Below are 18,240 nucleotides of genomic sequence, written 5' to 3' on the forward strand. Positions count from 1 at the left end.
TCACAGGTACCATTACCTTAAGGGTTGGACTCGATCCTTGTGGGTCCCTTCCAATTCAGAGCCTTCTGAGGAATGACCCTGCATGTCCTCCATCAGTATTTAGGGTGCCACTGTTGCTGCTGTTTTTGTATTCTTTATAATTTTGGGGTTTTTACTGAATGCTTGCAAAGTGCCCCCGGTGTCCCTCGTGTTCCCCCGGCGCCGGCAGCCCCGTCCCTGCCCTGCTCCCCCTCCCACGTCCCGTCCCGGCTGGCGGAGCCTTGGAGCTGCCGTGGGGGCCGTGGGGCTGCCCCGGGGGCTGCGCCCTGAGCCGGGGCCCCTTCCCAGCGCTCCCAGTCTGCCCATCCAGCCCGGAGCAGCCGGCGAGGGCTTCAGCTGGGACGGCAGGGGGGCGACGCCGAGGGGTGGGACCCACCTCGCTTGGGTTTGGTTTGCTCTTCCCAGCCTCAGGAAAAAAGATTTTTGGAAGTTTCTGCCAGAAATCTCTCCCCTCCTCCACTCAGCCCAAGGGCCTGGGGGGTTTTCCCTTTTATTTGGCGAAATCAAAGCCGTGCACTTCATGCTCATAATTAGGGCCAGGAGAAGTGACGGCTTTCCTCGGAGCCGGTGCCGGGGAACACGCCGGGCTGGGAAAGGCGGGCCGGGAGGTGCGGAGAAGTTTGTTTGTGTTTCCAGCTCAATCCCGACTCGGGCCCGGGCCCGTCCCAGCGCTGTTCCTCATCTGCGGCTTTCCCCTCACACAGCCCGGGGGCGGGGCCTGAGAGCGCGGGGCGGGTGTGGGCCGTGCACAGAGCCCGCCCTTGGCTCGCTGCCATTGGCGAATTGTGGCCTCACTCCAGAATCTCGCGCGCCGATTGGGCCGAGCGGGGCCAAGCCCGGCCCCGGGGCCGCCCCCCGGGCTGCCGTTGACCGGCAGAGGCGCCATTGGCGGAGCGTGTGTGCGGGCCCGGGAGCGGCGGCAGCGGCCGGAGCCCGGTGAGGCGGCGGCGGAGCTCGGAGGCGGCCCCAGCGCGGGTGGGAGCCGCGCTCGGTTCTGCCGGGGCTCGGGGCCGGCTGCGGGCGGAGGGGGCGGCAGGGGGCTCTGGCGGGTTCCTTGTGCCGTGTCGGCGCCGTGTTCCCCGTGGCCTGAGGGCGCTGCGGGAGCGGCTGCCCGCGGTCTCCTTCCCGCCGCTGCCTCGGCAGGAGCCGGTGCCGGAGCAGCGCTGCCTCGTCCCGCTTCCTGCGGGTAGGACGGAGGTGGCCGCCCTGTCCCCGGGGCTGTGCGGGAAAATTCCCGTGGCCAGAGGTTTGTGTCCCCGGAGGAGACCGAGGAGTCCTGTAAAAGTGACTTTATTCCTGAACAAAGGGAGAGGCCGTGCGGCGTTTGCCGTGGGGTCTCTCCAGTTGTTGTCGTACTCGACCTCCTTTTTATCCTGATTTTCCCTTCTGCATCTCCCTGTCCCTTTGCCCAGTGGCGAAGGTCCTTGGAAAGTTCCGACTTCCCGATCCGCCGCCTGCATGTCCTCGTTAATATGCACCCCCCTTTTGTATAACATCCGATATTCATGGCTCTGTTCAGTCTTTTTTCTTCTTTTTGATGTTAAGGAATTTCGCAGGACCTTGGCTGAGCAGCAGTCCATGTCAATGAGTAACGTTTTCTGAAACTGATGGTTTTTCGCATTCCTTCCGTTCTCCAAGTCCCTGTCCCTATGTCCAAGCAGATTCACTGATTCACTCTGTTTTTTCTTGCTGGGTCCTCTTTGACTTTGGGATTATTGTCAGTGCCCTCATTCCCTGTCCTTTTGTAGCCGTGTGTGGATCAGGAGGCCTGGCTGCCACCTGCATCCCCTTGCTCAGCTGCTGAATGAGCTGCCCTCAGCGAGGTGTCCTGCACGGTCCAAAGATGAGAGTTGCTGGAGCACAACAGAGGAGAAAGAGCCTTCGTTTAACCCATGGTGTGCCAGGGAACCACGAAACCGTGTCCCATTCCCATCCTTTCCACGTTTGGACCGGCACATGAGCTGCTTTCTTATTTCCTTTGTTATCTGTTTCACCAGTTTTCTGTTGTCATCTATTTGTCAACGACATCTTGAGTCATTTAATTTTCCACCCTGTCCTCCTCCTTCTGCTAATATATAATCTGATCCCATCCCCCGGTGAAATGTTGCATTCTTCGTTTGAGTGGATTGGTGAGCCAGACTGAGGAGCTGGATCTGTCTTGTGGACGTCTTGTAATCTAATTCTGCCATTGAAATGATCAGTGGGTTCTCTGGCCCCTGATCTGAATTGGTTCGGGTTCCCTGGGGCTGGTCCATGGTGTTGCAGGATTTGTTCTGATGGCCGTTCATCTTTTCCCCATTTTTGGGTGCTCCCTCCAGCCAGGGCTGCAACAATTGATCTCTTTTTTCTAATTAAATCCTCACACACTTGGATTCCCAAGTGATTTCTCTGAACTTGTGGTAGCACAAACACCCCAGTGGTCTAATGCTCCCTGTGTGACACAGACAGTGAGAGCACATGTTGGAGTGGGGAGAGGGATGATTCCCCCCCTCTTATTTTAGTGAAGTTTTCACAACATTCTCCATTTGCTGTTTCCCTTTGCAGCTGAAGCAATTTGTGTTGCAGAGTCAGATCTCCTCACTGTGGGCTCTGCCTTTGGCTGTGCCAATTCCATCTGTGCCAGCAGGCAGAGCTTGGGGTGAGGGACAGAGGGAATCAGCCCAATTCCTCCCCCGGGCAAGTAGAGCCTGGTGCATTGTCCACACTTTTCCCCAGCAGTGTTAATTTGCATTTCTAAAGCTCCTCTCCTGGCTGCCTGGAAGGAAGCTTCTCTTCCAGACCAGCGATTGAATGACTCTCATGTGGTTCCCTACAATCTACTTTTGTTTTAACTGTGAATTTAACTGTTTAATTCTTTTCACTGTTTACTGTTAAAGGCTCGCTTTTAAAGCTCTTCTGGTTTTGTAAAATGCAACCTAACGGTGAACATCGAAAAACCCATACCAAAATTTTGCCATCACTAAATGCCTTCCACAAACATACACAAAAACATTCCGAAGCCATCAAGTTTTTTCTGCTTCTTCTCCTAGGACTAAAAATTGTTTCTCACACCCCTGGTCCAAACATTACTGACAATTTAAAAGTAGGATTATTATGAGAGATTATTCTGATGGTGCAATCGTTTCTCTGAAACTGCGAGAAAAACAGTAATTCTCCAATAATACATTTAGTGTTAGAGAGTCAAGGCATTACTTGATTTTGGCCAGGATGTGCAACAGAAACCATTTCATCTACACGTAGCCTGGGTGTGCAGCAAAAATCATTCCATGACACGTGAGTTTTACTGGATTTTCCCTAAACTTTCTACAGTCTGACCCACAGATCCAGCAGAGGATCTGTGGGCAGGCACAGGGGCTTCCCCCGCTGCGGAGCCCTGGCTGCTGCTCCGGTGCCTTCAGTGCGGGGTCAGTCGTGGCCTGTTTAACATGCACAGACAATTCCAATTCCTTTTGGGAGTCTGGGAGAGCCATGGCTGGGGCATCGATCATGTTCGTTTTTTCATTTTCTCATGTTTTGTTCTCTTTCTCATGTCCATACCATAACATTGAGGCTGTCTGGGGTTAAAATGTCACACAATGTTCTGGGTAGAACAGAGAGTCCTCAATCCAGTCCTCCAATTCCCTATTAATCCTCAGAATTGTTGCAGCTCCTTTTTATCCTGGGTAAAGTTACTTCTGAGATTCCCTTGACCTTCTGTTGGTCAATTCACTACAAACTTTCAGTCAAATAATGCCCCAAATATTTAACTTCTTTCTCCACCTTTTGCGCTTTTTCTTTCAAATACTCCAAAATGCTTTTTAGCCTGAAAATGGAGCCATTCCACAGAGGCTTCTTCTACCACTTCGTGTCCTCCTGACTGGAGCAAGTCATCCTCATCCTGCATTATCCCTGTCCCTGGGGGTGAGGTAAATTCTTTTGATATTTTCTGCAAAGCTTGCCCGAATAAGGCTGGTGCTTCTGTGCATCCCTGCAGAAGGACCGTCCATGTCTTTCCCATTTTCCCTTCTCCCTCTTGTTCACACTCAAAGGCCAAATCCTGTTCAGCATCCTGTGTCAGTGGGCATCCCCCAAAGCATCTTTGACATCAAATCCTGAATGGCAGCAGTGTGAGGAGGGAACCTGGTTCCAGGTGGTGTAAGGATCTGAGACTGTGGGGTGCCTGGGTTTGATAATCTCATTTCTTCTTAGGTCCTGCACCATTCTGTGGATTCCATCTGATTTCTTGGTTGGCAGCATAGGAGGAGCATTATAGGGAGAGATGCCTGGCTCCCAAAGCCCTGCCTTGAACAGGGGCTCAGTAACAGGCTGTAAGCCCTTCCTTCCCTCCCTTGGAATAGGGGATTGCTTTTAGACACCACTTGTCCTGGTTGCTGCAGAGTCATTTGGAGAGGCTGGGTATCTGATTTTCCCTCTTTCCCTGCCGCTGCCCACACTTGTGGGTTCACTTCAGCACAGGCCTTGCCAGACATTTGACACAAAGGTACCACAGAACTGGCCTCTGTATCATCTTTTACAGTATTAATTTGCATTCCCAGTTTAGCCATCAAATGCCTTCCCAGTAAATTACAATCACAATTAGGAACAAGTAAAAATTCCTGCATTTCAAACCCATCCCCCACATCTGCCGATAGTGGTTGACTAAAACACATCTGCTCATCTTTCCCACTTGTCCCTGAATAATCAAAGACATTTTAGGGATTTATCAGTTCCTTAAATCCAGCTTCTGCTTATCAAAAGGGAAGTCTATCTGTCTTACTTCAGCAATATCTGGTTTAACTAAAATCTTTAATTCTTCAAAATTAATGTTACAAGAGCAGCAGGCTGCGTGGTCAGTTAATATTTTCTGGAAGTGATGCCTTCTTCTGTCCCTTCCTTATGTCCGAGTGCCTGGCCCTATCCCCAAGCAGATTCGCAGCATCTGTTTGTAAAGACACTTTCCTCTTCTCCCTTTCATGGGGGTTCCCCGTTTGCGGGACATCCCCCCTGGAGCAGGGTGTCCCCCGTTGCTGCAGCCCCACCCCTCGGGCAGGCTCAGCCAATGGGAGCGCGCGGCGCTGATGACTCACCAGTTGCCAGGCAGACCCGCAGGTCCCAGCGGTGCCCCCCGGACCCCACGTGCGCCCCGCCCTCGGCCCCAGCGCCCCCGCGAAGGGAATTTGGGGAGGTGGGAGGGGGGAGGTTTTGCGAGGGGCTGAATCTTTATATTGTGGAAAAGTTTTTGTCTGAGTCTCGATGTGTGGGGAGTTTTTGATCTGTGTCGATGTTTGGAGGACTTCTAGGCTGAATCTTGGTGTTTTGGAAATTTTCACAGACACAAGGTGCCCGCTGACTTTTTGAGAATAACTTGGGCAAGGAGGAACCCCCAGCCTAAGGTGCTCTCCTCTTGTTTTCTCCCTAAACCAGGATCTGTCATTCCCAAGGAGTGCCCAGATGGAGAAGGAGGAAAAGCCCAGGACATCCCGCAGGAGGAGGGGCTGCAAACCCAGCCCAGGGAGCTGCAAGGAGGAAAGACCTGCCCTGTGCCAGGAGGGCGGCCGGAGATCCAGCCGGAGCTCAGAGCTGGTGGAGAAGCCTCATGGAGGGGAGAAGCCCCACAAGTGCCTGGAATGTGGGAAGGGTTTCAGCTACAGCTGCCACCTGATCCGGCACCAGAGGATCCACAGTGGGGAACGGCCCTATGAGTGTGGGGAATGTGGGAAGAGCTTCAGCCACAGCAGTAACCTGAGGAGACATGAGAGGATCCACACTGGGGAAAAACCCTACAAGTGTGGGGAGTGTGGGAACAGCTTCAGGAACAGCTCCGCCCTGTGGAAACACCAGATGATCCACACTGGGGAAAAACCCTACGAGTGTGGGGAATGTGGGAACAGCTTCAGAGACAGCTCTACCCTGTGGAAACACCAGATGATCCACAGTGGGGAAAAACCATACGTGTGTGGGGAATGTGGGAGGAGCTTCAGAGACAGCTCCAGTCTCGCCCAGCACCCAGTGATCCACACGGGGGAAGGGCCCTACACCTGCTTGGAATGTGGGAAGAGCTTTGGATTGTGCTCCGACCTGAGAAAACACCAGCGCATCCACAGCTGGGAGAGGCCCTACGAGCGTCTCCAGTGTGGGAAGAGGTTTGCAAGGAGCTCCACTCTCCTCTTACATCAGCGGATTCACACGGATGAGAGGCCCTTCCGCTGCCCCGACTGCGGGAAGGGCTTCAACCGCAACTCACACCTCACTGTCCACCGGCGCATCCACACCGGGGAGAGGCCCTGCAAGTGTCCTGAGTGTGGGGAGAGCTTCTCAGACAGATCTAAAGTGACCAGACACCAACGGAGGCAGCACTAAGGGAAGCCCTGCGAGTGCCCGAGTGCGGGAAGAGCTTCGTGCGCTGCTCCAGCTCCATCCCCCATGGGAGGATCGGCGTTGGATGATCCCCAGTGACCCCCGTTGGGCAGAGCCCTGGTGATCCGTGGTCCTGGTGATCTGTGTTGGGAAGAGATGTGGCTGAGGGGGCTCCACATCTTCCTGTCTCCCTGTGGGCACCTGGATGAACACAGGGGCAGGAACATCCATCGGGACACAGACCGACATTGGGAATTCCTTGGGGAGAGCGGATTTGTTGACTTTCAACCCCAGAAAATCTTTTGTGCTCAGTCCTATCTTCTGGGGGCATCAAGGAATGCTGGATGGTCTTGGAGGTAATTTCCAGTGTCAGGATTCCACGATTTTGCTTTCCTGTTGCCCATGGGTGTTTTCCACAGACAAATGGTGATGAACTGGGGCAAAGACCATGACTGTGGAGGCAGTGGGGTGGAAACTGCTCCAAAAAAGGTTCTTCCCTCCCACCCAAGCATGTGGATCCTCAGCTGGCACAGACAGGAATATCCTTTTCTTTTGGCCTTGATTTGCTTTTCATTTCTCTTCATGCCTTTTAAATGTCCAACAGTGGGGTAAAAATAAAGACGTTGAACTAAGACATGGCTGGGGACATAAGACATGGGGAGTGACTTTGGGACACATGGACATGGAGGGTGACGTGGCCATTCATGGGGACATGAGGGGACACGGGCACAGATGGAGACGTGGGGGACAATGACAAGGATGGAGACACGGTGGGGAGGCAGCCATGGGTGAGGACATGGTGGGACGTGGCCAGTGGCAAGTGGGGACATGGCCATGGCCGGTGCCATGGGGGGAACTTGCAGGGGCTGTGGGGGATGCTGGGTTTGAGGGAGTTGAGGGTTCCTGGGAGGGCCTTGGGGCTTGCTGAGGGCTTTGGGGACCCCAGGCCCAGCGGCTCCGGCTGCGTTGGGAGACCCTGGTGGAGGTTCTGGGGCAGCTGCTCAAGGACCTCCTGACCTGGACCCCCAGCCGGGCATTGGGCTCCTGGAAAGGAATGAACGTCCTTGTCCCCAGGAGGGAAATCCCAGCACTCCCAGGGTGTCGTGGGCAGCTGAGAGGCCACAAAAGGGAGGGGAAAGCCAGTCAGAGCTGTCCCCCCTAACAACTGCACCCCAAAAATCCCAAACTCAGGGATTCCTCCCAGAAAAAAAGCTGCCAGGAGCTGCCTGAATTCAGGGAAAGGGGGGATGGGACCCCCAGACTGAGCAGGAAGGGCCTGGAACCCCTAGAACCAAGCATGGGGAGATGGTGGTGGGGGATTGGGGGGCAGTGGGGAAGAGGTGGAAGAGTGGGGGAAATGGGGGGCCTGGGACCCCAAAAGAGTGGGGGAGGGGTTGGGACCACCAGATTGCTTTGGGAGGGGTCCTACTCTGTCAAGCTGTTCGTGGGTATAGGGTCTTAAATGGCCAAGAACATTTTCTGGTTATTACGAGTTGTTTATTATATAAATGCATCGATCCAAAAAGCAGGAGTCCTAAGTATGTAGTCTTACTAAAAGTTGCAATACTTAAAGTCCCAGTGGGGCGTAGAAGCAGGTTAACAGACAGTTCCAACCTCGGGGGCAATAACTTACTAACAAGGAATCCCAGCCACGGGGGGAAGGCAGATTGACAGGGGCTCCCAGCCAGAAGGAAAAGGCAGATTCCTGGCCCAGAGTCCCGTTGCGAGCAGCGTTCTCTGCAGCAGTGGCCGCAGCAGCAAAGGCTTCAGCTGTAACAGCGGCAGCAGCAGCTGCACCCCCCAAGTGGTGATACCTGACAAAGTCCTGGCCACGGCCCCCTGGCCACGGCTCCCTGGCAGAGCCCCGTTGTCTCTTGTTGTAGATGGCAGGAGGATGGATCCGTCATTGAAGAATCGATGAGTCGATGCCATTGCCCCCGAAACAGGATTTTTATCCATGAACCATAAATGCATATTCATATCCTTATCTATAGGTTTTCCAGTTAAATAAGAACACAATTCTAAAACATTCTTTCTACACCAATCTAAACTTAATTTTGAAAGTATTTAAAACTGGGAAGGATGGTATCAATCCTTACACAAAGGCATATAGCATATCTATTAACATAAAAGGTTCTATCATATAACGTATCTATTAACGTAAAAGGTTCTATCTCACTCATGTAAAAATTGTACCTTTTCTGTCTAGTTCTGTGAGCGATGTTTTTGTTATGTCTAAAGCCAAATCACCAGGCCTTAGGGCTCTGGGCTCTGTGCTAGTGACGCACGCCCTCAGTCACCGGTGTCCCACTGGCTCCAGGGGGCACAGCCGTGCTGCGCCGGGAGTGGGGAACTGCCCTGGCATTAGCCTTGCCACGGGCAGAACCTTAGAGCCACCAGCTCTAGGACCCTGTGCCAGACGGCATTGAGGACCAGGTAAAGGAGGAGACGAAGGCTCTCGGTCTGAGGTTCCAGCAGGGTAGGTTTATTGCTGAAGGGTTCAGGAGCTGAGGAGAGCTGCCAGCAGGAGTGAACACGGTTTTTAAACAGGGGTGGAACAGTGGGTGGACACAACAGCATGACCAATCAGAATTCAACAGGGCAGGAGTGCAGGGAGGGACTTTCAAAGCCCACAACCAATGGGGTGGTAGAGGGGGTGGATACAATTTGAACTGACTAATAGGGCTTCGAGGATTAGGGGAATTGCAGGGAGGGGGCACGGCAAGGGGTTGGGACAACCAGGGCTTGACAGAGAGGGTTCTGGAGGAAGGGGTAGGATTAACTTGCTAGATAGAAAAAGGGAGGGAACGACCTTAGGGCTGAACCAGCTCCGGGAAGAACGGTGGGGAACTCAGGTACAAACCACTGGGAGAAACATGCACCACAACATGCTAGCCAGCAAATTCTTAAGGCACTTAGAGTCTGTTTACTTAAAACTAAAGTCTAAACTACATATTTATGTGGTTTAATATATTTTAATTTCTCTAAAGGCTTTAATTCAATCCCTGTATCTTTCTCCCTCCCTGGAGAACCCGGGGGGGGGGGGGGTGCACTTCGACATCTCCTTGTTGATTCATGTAGATTCCCTTAATAGCTTTGTTAATTTTTTGTTGAGTGCATTGGAGCAAACAAGGCATCATGATTCGCTTAAATGTGCAATCCCATTTTTAGAAATCTTTTCATCCATGATGTCAAATTCCCTCCATCAAACAGGCTATCTAACCAAGTCCCATTGATAAAAACAGGGCAGGAGACCTTTCCTCTTTTTTAACACCCTTATTGGAATCAGCTCAGGGTGGGGGCCCGACGGGTCGCGCGCACACCGCCGCTGCTCCCAGAAGCGACTCGGGGGAGGAGGTGTGCAGCTCTTCCCACTGGAGTGCAATGCAGGCAGAGCCGGGACTTCTGTCCTCGCGGGAACACCCGGAGTCGCTGTTGGCTCGAAAGTCCAGGGGTGTCTCTCTGGGTCAGTCTCATGCTGGTCATGGCGGGGAGGGCAAAGCTGGGGGATGATGCCCCTCTTTCCCGACTGCAACATGTGCTCTTTGGTTTTCTATTCCAAGCATTGACTCATTGTCTGTCAGAATTTTTCTGTCAGGATGGTGTTGTGCCGGTGGCTGATTTGCATTCACGTCCTGTCACCATCCTGGGGAGCAGCAGGGCCTGACCGTGACTGGACGGAAAGGGAAACACTTACAGGGGGTTACCGGGGACACTGAACTGCCAACACAGAACACTGAACTGACAACCTGGAACACAGCAACATGGAATACTGAACCACAACTTCAGTCATTTCTGGGGTAGGGCTTATTTATCTCACCATCATTAACTCCAATTTTTGATACACCTTCCTTAAGTTGTTGTATGCTTTTGCGGATAGATTCTGAGTGATCAGACAAATTCATACAACACATTCCCTCAAAATCTTCACATTCATGTCCCTGTGCTAATAAAAGAAAAATTGCAGCCCTTTTTTACAAAATTGCGTGCCTGTTACTTAATGCAAGAGAAGTAAAATTGAACTCCTTACTCAGCCAACGCCCCAATTTACATTGGGTGTTAGCAGAGTAAGTTTTCCAATGCTACGTGGTCCACCTACAATATGTGCTGGGATAGCAGGCTAAGTTCTGTCATCACAAATAAAAATATTTGTCATGGCAATTGATAGGAAATGTTACTGATTGCAGACTGCACTAAAGCAGTATGATTACATCAAAAGCTCTGATTTTTATATATATCATGATAGGGAGAAATATCTTTAACCAAAGCTTGATTTTTTTCCTGTGTAATTAAATTTGGCACAAAAGGTCATTTTCACGGAACCAAAGATTTCTAATTTTTAAGGTTCGAGAGATGCCTTGGGAAGGTGAGGAACCCACCAATCCCACTCATCTACTGGGGTCCAAGATCCTATATAGCTGTTTCTATATATATATACCTTGCATGGCTTCATCAATTTCTTTTGGAATTGGCCAGTTGTCCACTGGTATACCAACTAAACTGGTGGAAAATGGTTTTTCTGGGGTTGTGTAAGACAAACATAGTATCTAAACCTTAAGCATTAGCTAAAGCTACCCAAATATTTGTTCTAGGTTGACCAATGGGTAAATCTGTGCTACTAAAAGCAAGCAAAGCAAAAGAGCAAAAGCATACAATTGATCCCCATGCTGACCAACAGAAGGTTCTACATTACTACTGATTCCCACACTAAATCCCAAAGTTCACAGCCTCCAATGGCTGAAACACACGACAGCAGGTGCCAGCTGGAGTCTCTGCACAGTTCACGTCTGTGTGCTCTCTTCTTTGCCTGCAGAGTGGTCAGTGTTTTTCTGTGCTTGATATGTCCTTCACATTCTTTGTTGGAATAATTCACCTGGGTTCTAAATCTGCAGAAATGGAAGCAAGCCCCTTTGCCCCAAGTTAATAGAGGAAGTGGACCTTCAATTTGTCCTGTCTCTGGATTTCTGAGCTAAATGATTTTCTTTTAATTTTCCCTGTGTACCAATGTACAATTGGACTTAAAGATATATCCACTGACAGATGGATATTTTGTATTTCTCAAAAAATGAGTATTTGATAAGATTTGTTTACTATAATCACAAGCTCTTCAATTGTCATGAGTTGACTGCTCCTGTAGATACAGGGGGTTGCACCAGCTGATAGACTGCACATGTATTTATGTTTGCTTTAATTTGGTACCTGGAAATACAAACATTGCATAAGTGCATAGGTACTCTGAAAAAATGTATGACTCTTAAGAACTGATAGCAATCAGGAAAAATTCAGGTATAACAATTAAGAATATTTCAGATGAAAAGCGTAATTAATGGTTGTTAACGATAACACGTGTGAAATCGGATAATTATTAATTACTAAAATATTGCACTATCATCTCAGAGTCTGCAAACAGCTTATAGAATCTTTTTCCAGTGAGGACCAGGACACCCTTTCCCTGGCAAGGTGCTCAAGTGCACTCCAAAAATCGGTCCAGCTGTCTTACTTATAAGGTCAAATTGCCAAGTGAAAGTGACTTGAATTTATTTTTGATGCAAAAAACATCGGAGCTTGTTGGCAGAACATCCATCCAGACAAAGTGAAGGGTCTGGCCAGGACTCAAGCTCTAAACTGGAGTGATGTCCCTTAATACATTTTTTAAAACAAGGCTCTTAACAATCGACATTATAAAATGCTTAAACAGTTAAAAAATAAAAGGAAGGATCTTGAAGTTCACATGTCTTTTGGATAATTAGAAAAAGGATATTCAAGCATATTAAAAAAATCAGCTGTAAGTTAGGAAAATTAACAAATTTACATTATATAATTAATACATAAACACTAATCATCTTAGGAAGTTGAAATAACACCTTTCTAAACTATCATACTTATGACCTACAAAAAACCCCACTAAAACAGCTTACGACGTGGATTTGTGAAATTGTACCAAGCAATAAAACCTTTCATGAAACCAAGGATGTGGTAAACTGCATCTTCTTCCATCCCCAAACAGGTGTTTACCAATATTTCATCACAGCTGTTTCGGTCAAAGTGTCTTCTCTCTAAAAATAATTAAACTTTGCAAATAAGATGAGCATATTTTAACAGAGCTTCAGGTAATTCTAAAATCAAACAGTGCTTAATATGAATAAATTTTGACAGAGTTTTAAATTATATGAAAGAATTTTTAAATTATATGAGCTAATAAAAGTTACATGTAATAAAACCTTAAATTAATAGGATATAGACTTAATATCATCTAAATTCTATAAAAATTAAACTTGTCAAAACTTAAAAATAACCTGAATTTAACAGGGCCCAAACTTAACAGAACTTAAAACAACATAATTCAACTGACCAATACTTAGCCTATACTTAAACCAAACCACACAGAAATTAATCTTGACAGAATATTAAAATATAACTTAACTCAGACATAAATACACTAAGTGACTCCAAGTAAAATTTCACTCTACTTTACTCCCCATTGCGATAAGTTTCTGTACAATGAAGGGGCGAATAGCTGCTTCAGGTCCTTTAACTGTAATCGTGCATCTACTTTGTAGACATCCGGTGACTCCCCCAGTTTCTGTAGGAGGATCTAAAGGTGTCACCAAAGTCCAGCCCCTTGGCCAGCACAGATGAGAAATCACTGTGACCTGCGCTCCTGAATCCAGGAGACCTGTAACTCTGATTGTTTTGTTAATATAGATCAGACTACAAGTTAGGTATTGTTCTGTTTGGTAGTGGCTACTTTCCCTACGACCGGACTGAAGGAGCCTGGAAGGGATGCTAGACAGAGGTTTGGAGTGGCACTGCTTGGCATGGTGTCTTTTCTTTTTACATCTTGGACAGCAGAAAGGTGGGTTTGAGTTTTGTGCTGGCTCTGCAAAACTTTGATATGTGTCCAGGCTTCCCACATCGGAAACACAGTCTCTTGTCATTCTGTGATGTCTTGTTGTTTTGCTGAAGTGCTGAGCTGAGAACTTCAAGGGCTTTTACTGATTTTTCACCCCTTGCTTCTGCTTGAGGTGTTACCTTTAGAGCAGCAATAGTCTTTGTAATATATGGTGAAATTTCTTTTTCTCTACAAACCTAGATCATTTGATGTATAGAAGGCTGTGGATCATGCAAGGCTCTAATTATTTGTTTACTTTCTTCACTAGTATTAACAAAGGCAAAATTTTGAAGCAGATAAAGACATGCCAGGTCATCCTTGCATTGTCTCTCTATTGCATCTATCAGGCAATCTACGAATGTAAGAAATGGCTCTGATGTTCCTTGCTTTATTTCTGTATAAGTCCTTTCAGGGATTCCCACCAGCTGAGTCAACAGCAGAGCTTTGCAAACAGCATTTTCAATGTATTCATGATTCGGTGGTTTCCACCTTGATTGACACCCCCTCTGGCATCGGTAACTGGCAAAGCTAAAAGCGATCCTTCAGCCAAATTAAAGTCCTTGTCTTTGATTGCTTGGCGTCTGACTGCTGCCCAGTCTGTTAGAGACAGATGCTGAGTCCTTCTCGGAGGGTGCCTTGACTCAGGCAGAGCTGGGCGGTGTACCTGGTCAGGGGACAGAAAGTCTCTTTCCCAGTTTGAGTCCGCTATATCTGAGATAGATGAATCCGAATCATTGTCTGAAACAATATCACTGGTGCCTCCCCTCTGATCCATAACAGCCCTCTGGTGTCTTCCATCAATGCCTTGTCCTGGTGTCCCGTCATGTTCCCTCCTCATTCCCCTCCTTGTTGACACGTTATTGTTGTGGCCCATGTCCAGTGCTGGGGTTGGGAGGGTGGGAGCAGCCCAGGGGGTGTGAGGAGACACTTTGGGTGATGTGGAGGGCGATGACAACCGCAGGCACAGTCAGCAGGATGGCGTGGTGTCTGCAGGATGGCGTGGTGTCTGCAGGATGGCGTGGTGTCGGCAGGATGGCGTGGTGTCAGCAGGATGGTGTGGTGTCAGCAGGATGGCGTGGTGTCAGCAGGATGGCGTGGTGTCGGCAGGTGGTGTCAGCAGGATGGCGTGGTGTCGGCAGCATGGCGTGGTGTTGGCAGGATGGCGTGGTGTCAGCAGGATGGCGCGGTGTCGGCAGCATGGCGTGGTGTCGGCAGCATGGCGTGGTGTCGGCAGCATGGCGTGGTGTCGGCAGCATGGCGTGGTTCAGCGCTGGGGTGACGTGAATCGGATGTGCTGGGCCCCTTCCACGTTCAGGGGGATTCACGTGGCGCGACAACGGCGGCACTGACGCTGCTGGAGATGTTTTTGGCTCCGAGGCACGGTACGGGCTGGGTGGTGGGTCGGGGCGCGCAGCAACTTCCGCACGGTCCCTTGTGTGCTGAGCATGGGCGGTGGCTTCCAGGGGTGTCCCCATTAACAGTGGATTTTATCCATAAACCATAAATGCATATTCATATCCTTATCTATAGGTTTTCCAATTAACTAAGAACACAAATCTAAAACATTCTTTCTACACCAGTCTAAAGCTAATTTTGAAAGTACATAAAACTACAAAAAACTGTGAAGGATGGTATCAATCCTTACACAAAAACCTACGCATATAGCATCTCTATTAATGTAAAAGGTTCTATCTCATTCACGTAAAAATTGTACCTGTTCTATCTAGTACTGTGAGCGATGTTTTTGTTATGTGTAAAGCCAAATCACCAGGCCTTAGGGCTCTGGGCTACCTAGCAAATTCTTAAGGCACTTAGAGTCTGTTTACTTACAACTAAAGTCTAAACTTCTACTTCATATTTACATGGCTTAATATATTTTAATTTCTCTAAAGACTTTAATTCAACCCCTGTATCCTTCTGTCCCCCTGGGGAACCCAGTGGGGCATGCACTACATCTCCTCTCTAATCCCCAGGATGGAGCCGGGGTAGGTCGGGCTGGGGCAGCTCTGGGCTCTTGGCCCGGCCTGGGCACCCCCCCCTCAAATTTCCCTGGTGGCTTAGAGGGGTCCCTGCACATTTTGGGGATCGCTGGGTGCCGTGCTGGGGTTCAGGTGTCTCCCAAGGAGTCTGAGAGTGGGGTGACATAGGGGGGACACATGGGGCTCCCCATTCTCGATCCATCCCAGGACGGTTCTGCCTCCATCGCCAATCATGGTCCACCCACAGGGTGCCCCCAGGTCCCTCCCCACTGCCCCCCCATAACTGGGACTGGGTCTAACTGGGAAGCTTTACTGGGAACACTGGGAGCAGCCGGGCAGGGACAGAGTGACAGCGGGGCTGGGGGGACACACGACCCCCCAAAAATCAGCACGGGGACAGAGTGGGGGGTCCCGGCCGGGCCCGAGGCCACGGGGAGGGGCAGCGGCCGCCAGCGGCTCAGGAGCTCTGTGGGCAGAGAAAAGGGGGTGACACCGGGCCGGGGGCCCCGGGGGGAGCACACACGCTCCGGCCATGGGGGACCACCAGCCCCGGGACCCCCCCTCACCTTCTTGCGCAGGTAGAAGCCCAGCCCCAGCGCCAGGAACACTGAGCCCAACATGAAGCCCCCGATCCCCGTCAGCATCTTGCTGCGGGCGGCATCCAGCGGCATCTCTGGAGGGGCCGTGGGGCTCAGAACCCCCCAAAACCTCTCACAGACACCCCAAGCCCCTCCAAGTTCCCTCCTGCTTTCCCCCAGCCCACCCAGGAGCCCCTGAAACCTCCTCCCAACCCCTTCCCGGCCTCCCCACCACCCACCAAAGCCCCTCCTGTCCCTCTCGGCATCCCACAACCCCCTCCCACTTGCCTCCCAGGACCTCCAAACCCTCTCCCAGTCCCTTCCCAGCCCCTCCAGGACTCTCCCACACCCCTCCCAGTCTCTTCCCAGAACAACCAACCTCAGCCCGAGCCCCTCTTTCCCATCGCCCAGCTCCTCCCAGCCCCTCCAGCCTCACTCCGATCCCTCCCAGTTCCACCCAGCACCCCCAAACTCCCTCCCGGCGCCCACCAGCACCCCCACAACCCCATCCCATCCTCCCCAGCATCCTCCAAACTCCTGCCCAGCCCTTCCACAGCCCCCCAGCCCCTCTCCCACTTCCCACCGGCCTCTCCCCAGCTCCCTCCCAGTCACTCCCAGCACATCCCAGTGCCTCTGCCAGCCCGGCCAGTGGCTCCCCCGTACCCCAGTGCCGGCTCAGGGGCTGCTCCAGGCTGACCTGCTCCACTTGGCACGTGTAGGTGAGCCCGTGCCGGGGCCGCGTTTCCAGCAGCACCAGCAGCTGATGGGTCCAGTCCCCGTTGGGGACCACGTCGGTGGCCACCACGTGTCCCGACAGCTCCTGCTGGCCCTGGAACCACCTCACCTGGATGTGGGCGGGGTAGAAATCCATCACGGAGCACAGCAGGCCTCTGGGGCCGGCCTGGGAGCTGAAGGGCAGCAGCGAGATGGAAACGCTGGGGGGCACTGGGAGAGAGCGGGGACACACTGGGATCAGCTGGGGGAAACTGGGAGAGAGAGGGGAGGGGCGGTGTGGGCTTGGGATGGACTGGGAAGGACGGGGAGGGACTGGGAATGAAGTGCGCGGCGCTGGGAGGCCGAGTCCAGCGCGGGGAACTCGGCGCTGAGAGTCTGCCTGGCAACTGGTGAGTCATCAGAGAGACGCGCTCTCATTGGCTGAGAGGCGTCATCTCCACGCGGGGCCGGGATGAACGCGCGGGGGAACACTGGGATGGACTGGGATGGACTGGGAGACCACGGGTTTCACTGGGATGGACAGGAGTCCCCGGGGACGGTCCCAAGGAGGGCTGACGCCTCTGGGGTGATTCGCAGGGAGGTTTTGAGGAACTCCAGGGTCATTGCCAGGGCAGGGCCCCGGGGGACACGCTCTGCCCTACGCTCACCTTTGCGCTCCACGCTGAACGGGGCACAAATCATGTAGTTCTGCCGGCAGCAACTGTCCCCAAAACCCCGTATGTATTCCATCCATTTCGGGTCGCTGTTCCATGCCGGGCCCACTTCTCCCCCCAGGGCGTGTAGCCCACGAAGCGCCCCACGTCGCTGTCGAATATCGTGTTCTGCTCCCGGTTGTAGATGTGACGAACCTCACTTTCTCCGTGCCGTTAATGAAGTGACACTCGGCCTTATGCACCTCCTGGAACACCGCTGAGTGTGCAGGACACAGGTCAGGGGGTGCCCCCCCAGCACCCCCAGAGCTCCGGGGCCAGCCCGGATCCCCACTCCGCACCCCTGTGCCCCACGGCCGCCATGGGACCCTCCTGCCCGCGCTGCGGCTTCCCCTTTCCCACCCTTCCCCCCACTTCCCCTTTCACACCCTCTCCCTTCCCCTCCCACCTCCAGCCACGCCGCAAATCTATTTTGGGGTCCCGTTCCGCTTATTTGCGCTTTTCCCGCCTTTCCCCACATTTTAAACACAATCCCCCCAATTTCCAGCCCTCTCCCGCTCACTTTTCGTGTCCCACCCTCCCCTTTTCCCCTTTTTCCCACCCTCTCCCAGCCCTCCCTCACCTTCCCCCGACCCTCAGCCCATGACGCTCTTCCTTTCGGGGGTCCCCTACTCCCCCTCCCCCGGCTCCATTCCGGGCTCCCCCCTTTGCCCCCTTCTCCCCCCCTGCCCCACCGCCTCCCGCCCCCCGCTCACCCGACAGCCCCGCGCCCGCAGCCGGGGGCGCTCCCAGCACCACCAGTGCCACCAGTCGGGCCCCAGCTGCCGCCACTCGCCCCATGGCCAGCGCCGGCCAGGGGCCGCCAGCCCCAAAGCAGCCGCGCTGCCCGGGGAGCACCAGCCCGGACACAGCGCGGGCTCAGCAGCAGCAAAGCCGCGCGCTCTGATTGGCCGAGAGCACTTTTGGGAGCCGATTTTCCCCAGGCTCTACCCGGCCAGTGATGAGGCCCAAAAACACCAACTCGCGCTCTC

At 52.1% G+C, this 18,240-nt stretch overlaps 1 protein-coding gene and 1 pseudogene across 1 annotated transcript; one reads left to right on the top strand and one right to left on the bottom strand.

The window, feature by feature from the left end:
* The first annotated feature begins 937 nt into the window (after nucleotides 1–937).
* Nucleotides 938–7,007, top strand: LOC136303337 (zinc finger protein 436-like; annotated as a pseudogene).
* Nucleotides 7,008–8,839: 1,832 nt separating this feature from the next.
* LOC136303366 (class II histocompatibility antigen, B-L beta chain-like) lies at nucleotides 8,840–18,126 on the bottom strand. Its single transcript, XM_066207057.1, is given in 7 exon segments — nucleotides 8,840–15,712; nucleotides 15,813–15,919; nucleotides 16,488–16,769; nucleotides 17,207–17,311; nucleotides 17,314–17,400; nucleotides 17,403–17,468; nucleotides 17,965–18,126. Coding segments are annotated over 7 exon segments (741 nt in total). The 5' UTR covers nucleotides 18,050–18,126; the 3' UTR covers nucleotides 8,840–15,703.
* Between the last annotated feature and the right edge of the window lie 114 nt (nucleotides 18,127–18,240).

This window comes from Chamaea fasciata, unplaced genomic scaffold, assembly GCF_029207755.1.
Source record: "Chamaea fasciata isolate MVZ Bird 193981 ecotype frontalis unplaced genomic scaffold, bChaFas1.0.hap1 SCAF_32, whole genome shotgun sequence".
In the NCBI taxonomy this organism is placed as follows: domain Eukaryota; kingdom Metazoa; phylum Chordata; class Aves; order Passeriformes; family Sylviidae; genus Chamaea; species Chamaea fasciata.